The 11,881-nt window shown below is 39.5% G+C and overlaps 2 protein-coding genes across 2 annotated transcripts; one reads left to right on the plus strand and one right to left on the minus strand.

Moving 5' to 3' along the window:
• Positions 1–316: 316 nt before the first annotated feature.
• On the plus strand, positions 317–3,248 carry plekhf1 (pleckstrin homology domain containing, family F (with FYVE domain) member 1). The gene is made up of 2 exons (XM_031848243.1): positions 317–705; positions 1,642–3,248. The coding sequence occupies exons 1-2, from the start codon at positions 450–452 to the stop codon at positions 2,250–2,252; spliced, it is 867 nt and encodes a 288-aa protein (XP_031704103.1). The 5' UTR covers positions 317–449; the 3' UTR covers positions 2,253–3,248.
• A 3,892-nt stretch (positions 3,249–7,140) lies between these two features.
• drc8 (dynein regulatory complex subunit 8) lies at positions 7,141–9,897 on the minus strand. The gene is made up of 7 exons (XM_031848247.1): positions 9,807–9,897; positions 9,551–9,635; positions 9,214–9,286; positions 8,552–8,628; positions 7,857–7,899; positions 7,622–7,688; positions 7,141–7,457 (listed from the first exon to the last, which is right to left on the minus strand). The coding sequence occupies exons 1-7, from the start codon at positions 9,850–9,852 to the stop codon at positions 7,339–7,341; spliced, it is 510 nt and encodes a 169-aa protein (XP_031704107.1). The 5' UTR covers positions 9,853–9,897; the 3' UTR covers positions 7,141–7,338.
• Positions 9,898–11,881: the final 1,984 nt, after the last annotated feature.

The following is an 11,881-nucleotide window of genomic DNA, read 5'->3' on the forward strand; positions in this document are numbered from 1 at the left end:
CACCAGTTGGTGAATTTAAAATAAAGGTGTCCAATCACTAAATAGTTGGTGATGGAGTGCATTGTGGAAAGACACAGGTTCTTTTGAATTAACCGTCTGTCAAAAAACCTTTCGACCCGAAGTCCTTCCTGGTAGTCAAATAGATTCAGTCTAAAGACGTGACTTGTGTACAACGCCCAGCAGATGGGAAATTCAAATATAGCTCCCCCACCCTAACATCTATCAACATGGGTTCGTCTTAAAGCTCTTGTTTCGGGAAGTGCTATTATGTCACCACGACGCGTCACCAAGACTTCAAAAAGCGCCTGTGCGCAGCAGCTTGTGTCATTAGGAAGACTGCACGAGCACAGGACAGCGTCTCACACCTACAGGAACGTGGAACTATATGCAACAAAACAACAACAGCCCACTGACAACAGCGCTCTTGTTGACTTGTCAACTAGATACAAATGGGCACCATGGTGAACCAGCTTATGTTTGCCCAGGATAACCGGGACCGCATCCACGCCGTGGAGAACTCGTTCGGGCCGTCGGGGAAGCCTCTGTACGCGCCGGATCGGGTTCTGATCGGAGAGGGCCGGCTGATGAAGATGAGCCGTCGTGGGCCACAGCCCAAAGTCTTCTTCCTCTTCAACGACGTGCTGGTGTACGGCAGCATCATTCTGAACGGCCGCTGGTACAAAAAACAGAAGATCATCCCTCTCGGTGAGCAACACAGACACACCTGAGGGGAGAGATAATGCATCATTGTTTGATCATTGTTAGGGTTGTCAAATGCTTTGACAGTAAACAAAAGAAAAGGAAAGTACCTTAGACTCACAAAAAAGAAGGAAAACAACAGGTAACCAGTGCTGGTTGGGTCCGATTACTTTGAAATGTAGGCAGTTACAGTATACAAATTACATGGCAACTTTTGTCATCATGAAATGAAGCTATTGGATTACCAAAAAAAAAGAAATCTAATCTGAATACACTTGAATTACTTTTGGATTACTTCAAGTCGAACATTGACAATATTGCACCTTTTACTTTGATAAAACAGTTACTCAAATGTTTTTATTTATTTTTTTTGTATCTTTGAACATCTCAAAACATTTAAAATGCATTGTGTGTATTCAACATTTGCAGTTTCAAATGAGATTACACAAAAAAAGTAGGCTACACACAAAGTGCAGGTGCAGGGGAGAGCGGGGCCTCTTGTCGCACAGGTCAAACTGGTCAAACTGGTTATATTTAACAAAAAAAATCGAACTGTTGCATTTACAACTCACTGTTCTAAAGTAGTTGTGTTTTTGACATGCATTATATGTGACTCTAATCTGATTGTGAGAACAATTTTTATATTTTTCAACCATAAAAGAAAAAACTTTTTTTTGGTCTGCACGGACTTATCAGTCCCATCAGTCAAAGTGCATGACTTTACTGCACGTTTGGAATCACTCCTCACTCATTCATATCATAGCATCACTGAAGTAAAGTCCAACAATTGGAAGCAGAAAATGATCCCTAGATAGTTTAATTTGGATGATGTAGAATGTATGCAATGTATACACGCTCAACGACTGACTCTGTGACCTTATTCCGACTTATTCCATTTGAATTGTACTGTTATTTAATTTTCATTTAATTTTTTTATTTCAGAGGAAAGCCAGCTTGAGGACTTGGAGGACGGCATAAAAATGAGGAACCAATGGTTGATCCGTACACCACGCAAGTCCTTCTACGTGTCAGCCGCCTCATACGAGGAGAAGCGAGCCTGGATCGAACACATAGTGGACTGCCGGTCCAGTCTACTGCAGAGCAGTGGCTGCCGGCCCGGGTCCCACTTCGCCAACACCTGGATCCCTGACCAGGCCTCCGCGGTCTGCATGCGCTGCTCCGACAGGTTCACCGTGACCCAGCGTCGACACCACTGCCGCAAATGCGGCTTTGTGGTCTGTGGTGCCTGCTCCAAGAAGCGAGCGGTGATCCGACACATTCACCCGACTAAGTGCTTGAGGGTCTGCACCTTGTGTCACTCAAGTCTCTCGACGACGACGACGACGACGGAGGCCCCAGAGGTGTCTCGTGTCAATGGGGGCAGCACAGAGAAGATAGGCTCGGATGAAGATGAAGTCGACGGATTGAGTGAGGAAGAGGAGGCCGAGGAGCAGATGGAGAACCATGACCCCGGCAAGTGGATGAACTCCCAGATGGACTCCTGGTCCACCTATGTCTACTTCAAACCAGAGCACACGCAGTCCCAAACGTAAGCACGTGAAGAGTGCTGCAGCCACTCAGAAACAACCCAGTGTTGGTCTCTAGGCCTCTCTTTAACATGGACTCATACTGATGCAGCTTTGTGCAATAGGAGCAAGTTAACAGGCATTCCCACTCCGTCATTAACACAACAAGAAAACAATGTATTAAGTAAAAAAAAAAAAAAAAAAAAAGTTTATATATTTATTATTTATGTTAATATGTTGTCTTTTCACGTTATGCTGTCAGTGGGAAGACGATTGCTATGAAGTCGTCACTTGATTGTCTCTGATAATGTGCTCAGAGTATTTAGAGTAGATTACTTGAGGTAGGTCTCAGTCAGGACGGTAGCATATATACATATATACATGTGTAGAAATGAGTAAATCCTACTTGTAATTATATAATTAGTCATTTCTTGTATTTTTCCTGAATCTGAATTTAGTTGTGCAACCCTTTTGTACAATGACATAAAACACCTTGTAACCTTGTAATACTGTACAATATCTGGACTTTTATGGACTTGATACCGCTTGCTGTTAGCAAAAGCCAATTAGCAGCTATCATGTGTACACAGCCTTGTACCTTAATATTTCATCGCTTAGACTACCGTAACTCCATCTTTACTTGCATTACTCAGTCCTCTCTACCTCGCCTTCAATTGGTGCAAAATGCAGCGGTAAAGACGCATCACCCCAATGCCTCTCCTAACTGGCATCCAATAAAACACAGGATTGATTTCAAAATATTACTAATTAGGTACAAGTCCTTGGAAAGCATCTGCTGAAAACTCGTTGTGTATACTCTGTGTGCCTGTAGTTGTGTTTATTTTGTGCTTTACTTTTTGTCTGTCATGCAGATGTAATTGTATGTATGTGTGTCTATCACAAATGTAAATTACTACTTTATTTTATACATTTGTAATGAGTATTTTTGGAGAGGATTTACATTGCCAACGGCTGCTTCTCTGTAATTGTTGTGCATATGATAATAAAATAAGTTGATATGCATCCCTGTATCTGTGTATTTTCTCTAATATGTAAAGCACTTTCTAACTGTGCCTTTTAAAAATACTTTTTTCAACATACTATACTGTGACTTATATTTCAACATACGATGATTTTTTCAGATTTTATTTCGTTAAATGTAATTTGACTTTTAATGACTTTTTTTCGACCAACTAAATAATAACTTTTTTCGACATACTATACTATGACTCTATTACCTTACTCTAATACATTTATTGACATACTATACTATGACTTTTTATCCAATACTTTGAATACATTTTTTCACCATGAACATCCAAGGTGTTCCTCATAAAAATATAAGAGGCTTTGTATCAAAGTGTCATCAGTGTGGGTCATTGTTTCAAGGAAATTTATCAAGAAGTTTTAAAAATCGGGACAGACAGACAAAACAACTTTACTGGCAACATGTAAGCCCCGTTTGCTGAAACACTCAAACATCACAGAATTTTTTTTTTGTAAGTTCTTTATTTTTCATAGTTTATTCCAAAGACTGGTGATGTAGGGCCCAAATGTGAGTCATATGTTAGTGATTAATCAGGCTAATGTTTGTGAACAATCAAGCAAATATGTGTTGACAGTAATGTCAGTCAGTCAATCCCCCACTGACACATCTCAACAACTCTCAACAACTATTGGATAGATTTTCATTCCTTTTGCACAGGTTTTCTTAGTGCCAAGAGGATGAATCCTACTGATTTTGGTTTATGGTGGACGCCTTGGACGGATTGAAATTGAATTGAAACACACATTTATGTTCACCTCAGGATGAACTATTGTGACTTGGTGATCAGGTCAACATTTCTATTTTTCCCTGATGATTTTGTCAATTCAGTTTTTTGACCAAATATCTGCAAAACTAAGGACATTCCCATCAGTCTCAGCTGTACTTATGTTTAACACTGCTTAGCATGGTAACACGCTAAGCTAAGTGGACAAACATGGTGAAGACCAAACCTGCTTATGCATATTGTCACAAACAGAGATAGAGAGGTGTGGTGGTTAACAATAAAATGGTTGGATGTCTTCCCTGGAACCTTAATGTTACTCAACTGGTATTTCAGTGAGCTCGAAGTAAGAAACTCCCTAGACAGTGTAAACATTGCACACCTTTCGACACGCTTCTGCATCCTTCCATACAGCAAACATCAGTGTTCCACATGGGCAACACAATAAAATGGCCTTTACCACAGAAGGAACTGTGCCCAACCTGTCTCTGGCAAGGTGGCTACACTGAACAAGACCATGTTATTTTGAGCACAGTGAACAGAGGTGGTAAAAAAAGTCTTTGTTCTCTTGTGAAAACAAACCATTTTAGGCCCTCTTTTATTTTGATATCCGATTGCGAAACAACAGTAGTGAGTTCCTGTGTAAAATGAGCACAGTCCATGGCTTATGTCTGTAAGAATTCTGATTATTTAAATGAAAAGAACATTATGCAGCCCATGAACCAACACAGTATAATCTCATTACACATTCAAATGTAGGGGGAACCATGTATCAATAGTATATACTAGTTTGTATCTGCTGGTTCCAACTCTCCAAACTGTACTATACTTTAACAGGGTAAAAACCTTAAAACCCAACCAGCCATGTTCATGGGTTACGGGTTAGGTGTATGCAAAGGTCAACATGGGGTCAACAATAATCTGGTTTTCTATTAATTTCTGTATCTAGACTGTAAGCAGGGGTGGAGAACTACAATTAAAAAGTACTTGTGCTATATTTGACTTCTTCCTTGTTATACTCCACTGTATTTTGAAGATAAATATTGTACTTCAGAAAAATATAATAATATATACATTCATTTTACATTCATAGTTATTCATAGTTACAGATGATGATACAAAATATTCCACCTCGACCAGCTTTTAAATGCTGTTCATAATGATAATGCATTCATTCTATAATGTGTATAATACTGTAACTCTATGAAAAGGGGCATTTTTCTTAAGGAGAGCTTTTACTTTTGATACTTAACAGAGCATTTTTACATTGCAGTATTACTACTATTTAGTAAAAGTATCTGAATACTTTGCCACCACTGACTGCTTGTGTGTAAAAGAAACTGCAGACTGTGGGGAAACCCAGTACTCGCTTCGTTTAAACCAGTACGATTTCAGATAAACGAGAAGGAAACAAAGTGTGTTAATCTGTGCTTTTCTCAGAGTACAATGGTTCCTCTTTATATAAACTGCGTTTCAAAGGAAATGAAGAATGACATCAACCTTAGCCATATAAGTTATATTTCCAATTGTAAAATGATGCCATGATTGTCAGTATACTGCACATAAGGAGGTACCTGGTAGCAGCAGTGGCCGTGGAATCTGGTGCATTCACACAAATGAACTATTTGAAAAACTGAACAGTGGAAAGTAGTGTTGACTCTTTTGATATGGAGGACACAAGATTCTGGACTAGTTCTCGAATCAGGTATTTGATCGGGCAGGGCTAACAGAGGGCGCTACTAAAAACACTCAGCCACAGCTTGAGGACAGGTACAGTACATAGAAGCAGTTACACACTCGCCAAAACAAAAATAAAAAAGAACGGTGAAGGCGTTTTCTCGTATAGTCATAACTTCCGTATCTTGTAAATGGGACTTAGCAGCTAGTAATCATGAATTGATAATTACAAGATCTGCATCTTGATCAGGTCTAATGGAGTTGCACTTTATACCCAGAGAGAGAAGAGATGCATTGTGACCCAGAGTGAATACTGGGTCTACTGAAGGTAGACAGCTAGCCTCTGGATAAGTCTTATTGACCTATGACGGAAGTAAAACAAAGTGCACTCTGTAGAGTGCAGATCACCGCCAGCGATTCATGTATCATTCACTGCATAACTTGTTTTACTGGTTTGCCGCTCTGCTCTCACAAGCAACCTTCTTCCCGGAGGCTGCTGTTTTCAGTACAAAAAGCTCTAGAAAACCCCCTCTGCACACTACCTGCTCAGCAACAAACAGACACAACAGAGACTCGCTGGTGAGCACAGTGGAGCATTTAGCAGCTGGAGAACCAGATATGCTTCTGAGGGATTTTGTGAACACCAAAATTAAGTTAAAGCAAGGGGCGGAGAAACACAATTACTAATGTATCCACTGTACATATATATATATATATATATATATATATAAATAAATACACATATATAGCTATTGCTATGTGTTGGATGTCATGCCAGCTTTCTGCTTGGTTAACACAAACATCTGTGATACCATGTGGAAACCTAAATTCATAAAATTTAATTAAACTTTACAGGACAACATGTGAGGATTGTGATTGATCAGCGCTTGAGCAGCGCTTCATGACTCCACACCATAGCATGTGTGTAAAAAGGTGCTCGCAGCCCTGACTCACTGATAAGGATGACAACAGCACTCCCTGCTGTGCCCGGTCAGCAGGTAGAAAATATTCCCAAACACTGACGCTTCACATGGTGCTGACTTTGGGTGAACTACAAACAAAAGCAGTGTGTTGATTCCTCCCACCCGCCCCTGGCCAGAAACAGACACTTAATGTAATGATATCAGAAGATTGGTAAGGATAGTTATTTTGGACTTCCCCTGTGAACCTTTATTTATCATTATTATATACTATATAGATTATACATCAGAGGCATTTGCTAGACACTGTTTTCACATTTTGAATTGTTTTAATTATTCTAATTTGGGATTTGATATGGCCGAGGCGGCCCCTTGGAGTTATGGGTAATAACATCTTCTGCCAATAAGATGTTGACTGGAAATAAGACATTTCGAAATTATAAATTAGGTTGGGTACAATATGTAAATGGAGGGGGGGCATGAAACTACTGTAGGGTCGATCTAAATAAAGGACCTCTCCTGCATTAATACATTTTTTCAAATTCTGCCAGTTTGAGCACTTATAGTATTTAATCTGAACTGAAAGACAATTCTGTAAACACAAGGTCAAGATTGAGATACGAACATTTATTTATTTATTATACCATATTAGAACTACTAGCCTGCATTAATAACCTGCAGACATGAACACAAACGCCAAACACACACAGACTTCTCAACAGTTATGCAGACACACTGTGACATTGCCTAGATGTCAGGGTCAACGGTCAACTGGCTGATCAAGTCTTTGTAATAGACGAGGTTCTTCTCATGGTCAGCGAGTGCCGTCAGCATCTCATCCTTCTCCTCCTGAGTGAAGAGCTCACCTGGTTTAAACACAGCCGTGATGGAAAAAGAAGAAGAAAAGTTTGCACATTAAAAGGCTGTTTTGTGGAACTAATGTTAGACACATAAAACCGATCTATGAAAAGATCTGCTTTTCAACACGCGTGAAACATCACAAGGTGAGAACTGAAAGCTCCTGCTTTACCTTCCTGCGTCATGTACTTTGTCAGCTCCTCAAGCTCCAGGTACCCTTTATTTTCTTTGTCCAGAACCTGGAGACACAAATATCAGTAACTTACATTGTGATATTACTCTGGTGACAGTGTGATAGTCAGAGGCTCAAACTCCTACTTCATTTGTATAGAAGCTGTGCAGTCACTGGTACTACAACACTGGGATATGAATGGGATAGAATATGAGGAAACAGAAGTTTATCTCACCTCAAAGGCCTGAAGCAGCAGGTCCTCTGGGATGGGAGGGAACCTAATACACACACACACACACACACACACACACACACACACACAATTGCTATTTGTGTCTGTTCCTGTAGTGTGGCAGCACCGTAGTAGATGGTATTGACATGATGTAACAAAAACACTGTGATGAAACACGATGGAATTAACACAGCATATATTAGGAATTTCCAGGCCCAGTTTACACAAAAAAACTGAACTGCACTGTGCTCATTTTATTAAAAGGGATCCCAAGGTTTTCACCGGTTTTATGTGAAGCTGAAATGTCGCCAGAGGTGGAAACATTATTACTAAGTATACACTTTAAAACCCGTTTTAAAAGACGTGCACAGTGGTGGCCTTTGTAGACTTTTTCACCGCACAGATATTCTGCGAAACACTACAAGTACCTACCTCATTATATTTACCAAATATAAAAGCAATCTCAAAAAACCTTCACCAGAGTCAGGTCATTCACTTGCTCCCACAGTAACATCTAGCTGAAAGTCCTGCAGCATAATTTAATGATTTGCTTCAACACAAGCACCTATTTGCATCACGACACGGCCCTTCTTCTCAACCTCAAAATTCAGCATCTTAATTAATTCAGGTAGATATATAAAACAACATGGCCGGCCTCAGGCAAGAGTTTGTATAAGAGATAAGAGATCATGTCTTACTTGTGCTCCAGCAGCACTTTGGTCATGACTGGGAGGAACTTGTCCACAGGGATGAATCCAGTGTGGTCCTCCTCAACCTGAACAGGACTGTTGCTGAGTTTTGGGCCTTTTTAACAACAAGCTGAGAATGTTCTGACAAAACTGATCATAATATCAATTTATATCAAGCTGCATTGCAGCAAAAAAAAAAAACAATAAATGCAATTTTCAAAAAACGAATATATATAGTGGAATAGGCGCTATTATTTTAAAACACTACATTTTTGTAGCCCAAATGTAAACTTCTGTACAAACAGACAAGGCATTTTAATGGAACCTAACACAGCCTTCATTAACTGTGACACTTCAATAAATGAAAAAGCAAAAAACATTAACAGAATAAAAAACATGTAATTATTTATATTGATTGAAAACAGTCTCTTATTCTCAAGAGAGACCTGATTAAACTTGGTGGCCACAGAGGGCCGCCTACAGGGGAGATAAAGTGGCCACGGGCGACGGTTGATGTCGAAACCTGTTGGCACATTTTCATACAATGACATCCAGGTACAGTAGATATTGTCGCGTGACCGATATATGTAAATACCCCTCCCATGATGAGATGACCGGTTCTTTTATTCATCCAAAACAATGAGCAAAAAATAGGTAAGCACTGTTCTCACCTCAGCTATTATGTCATGAAGGTCTGCCTGAGTGGGGAAGCACCCCAGGGAATAGATGATGGTGCCAATCTCCCTGGGAATCAAACTCCATGTTATCTATAGACCACACTATTGAACATAAAGACCTACAACAGCATGGGATGAATGTAAATATGGAGTTAAGTAAGTAAGCGTACAGTAACCTGTTTTGTTGAATAGACATTGTCTAATATTGCTAACTCTATCTTCATATTTACTGCGTTGGAAGTTATGAGTTGTGACCTAAAGAGTTGAGAGGAGTGAGTTTATCAGGAGACAACATCACCACCTCTCTCTGTGTAAAACAGTTGGAGCTCACCTGACATCCACTTTGTTGTTAGACTCATAGTCAAACGCTGTAAACGCTGCTTTAATCTTCTTGTGGACGTCTGGCACTAGGGGCTCTGATAAGAGAGGAGAGAGGAGAGGGAGAACCGGGAGCGGAGCCAAGAGTTACCGTTACAACTCCAAGTCTGTCAAGCAAACAACGCTCAACTACCGCTAACCAAATCAATATGGCGCGTTTATTGCTGCCTCAACAGGAGAATTGACACTAGTTGACGGACGGTACACACCTGTAGCTGACGCGGACGGACCTGCGCTTTGCTTGTCCTCCGTCATGCTTGCCCGGTGAACTTTTTTTTCCTGTTACGGGGCAACGTTAAGACCCGCCTTACTCTCTTCTGATTGGTTTACCCTGAACTCTAACCAATCGCACTCCTAATGCCTAAATGTAACCAATCCAACCAACGAAGGTAAAGAGTACTAACCAATCAGAGGTGGAGTAGGGCGGGTCATGCCGTCACCAAGTAGGTTTCCCGATTGTTATTCTGTTGCCTAGCAACTGCGACTGGTCGCTGGTTTTAGTCAAATGAGCAGCTAACCTAGCTAACGTTAGCTAGCTAGCTAAACTTGATGACCGGAAGAGTACGAGACATAGTAAACACCCTGCGTTGTAGACCGTTGTCAATCTTTACACTTAAACATTTATAGTATACATAATCTCAACATGATTGTTTTCTGCCGACGCAATAGAAATATTCATTGTCATTCACTACATTGCAAACTTTTAGTTGGACACATGAAATGTTTGCTTTAGGGTAATTAAAAGAAATACACAGACATTTTTACGATTATTTTTTTCGATTAGTCGATTAATCCAATGACTAATCTATCAATTATTCAAAAGATAATTTCTTAAATTTCCGAATAATATAAAAATGCATTTACCTAAGATAAATATAAAAAACACGCCTGATTAATGTTTCAATATGTTATTCAATCATCTTCTACTAAAAACAAACACATAACAACATAATAGACCTTATTTGTCAGATGCCTGATCAAAAAAATACTGGACCTCAATTTCAAATGGATGGCTGTGACACAGATCAGTTTAAACACTGTTTGTCATAGCAACCCTTTCCCTGAGAGAATCAGTAGTTAAGGTGGTTATAAATATATATTTAATCACTGGAGTTTTATGAAGTTAAGATATATATAGACACACACAATCTGGAGTATCGCTTCAGTCATTGTTCTACTAATTATATGTGCTTTTGCTTGTTCCCTTAAATGCCACCAACCTGCCAGGGACTGCAGATATAAATTAGCCTCCATGGCTTAATGTTTCACATTTACATGATGGACTCATGGGCATCATCAATGTGCAGTGTCTCTTCTTGAATAATATAAACATAAAAGCATACTTAATGTCAGATAAACAGGCCAAAAAGTATGAAAGTGTGAGATATAAAAAGAGTTCACAGTCTTCTGCACATTGGTAATACTAATAGTGATGGGCAGATGAAGTCTTATGAAGCTTTAGGGGTTTATTTTCGTACAGAAAACATTGGGGGCTTTAATCTCAGCAAATACACGGACGTCTGGCTTTCAAAACTTATAGCAGCTTTTCAAGACTGGAGCCGAATCGATACCACACCTCTCGGATTTAAATGGTTCTCTCATCCGTGTGCAATAAAAGTTCAACTAGCCTGCATGTTATTATTAAATCTATAATAGTTTTGTTCATTACAGCTGCTTTAAATGTAAATGTTACTCTGCAATATGTCACAGTAAAATAATAAATTAATGCATTATCCAAAATAACCTACGTATGAAATATTTGTGCTAGCACAAAACCTTAATGTACCTTTTCAGGTAGTTTAGGCCCAGTGTCCATTGTGGTCTCATGTATGATGGTTGATATTTCATGAGTTGCAATGTGATGTGATGGGAGAATGATATTCATTAAGATGTTTCATTCACTTTATTCCTTAGTATCAGGTGGAAATACTCTAGTACTTATGATTACATCTTTCTAGTGTACATCCCATATTTCTCAATTATTTTCCTCTCTTCTTATCCCACCAATGTATGTAAAACTGTTGGACTGCTCTCTACGCTGTCTCTATTTTTGTTTCACTAGATGGCAGCGGTGGCAAGACAACAGCAGTGGATTCTCTGAACAGTCAGTGTTTTCAATGTGCCATAACTACGGCCACTTTAAAAATATGAAGAGTGTCATCCGTCCAGCCATCCATTAACTGTTCACAGTCATGACATCTGAAATTTCCCTCCGTTCATTCTGTCACATAGCCAGTGGACAGAATGCGAGACATATTTTAACTAACAGCCGAAGAAGACAAAA

The sequence above is a fragment of the Anarrhichthys ocellatus genome, unplaced genomic scaffold (genome assembly GCF_004355925.1).
Source record: "Anarrhichthys ocellatus isolate YVR2014 unplaced genomic scaffold, GSC_Weel_1.0 scaffold8, whole genome shotgun sequence".
Lineage (NCBI taxonomy): Eukaryota > Metazoa > Chordata > Actinopteri > Perciformes > Anarhichadidae > Anarrhichthys > Anarrhichthys ocellatus.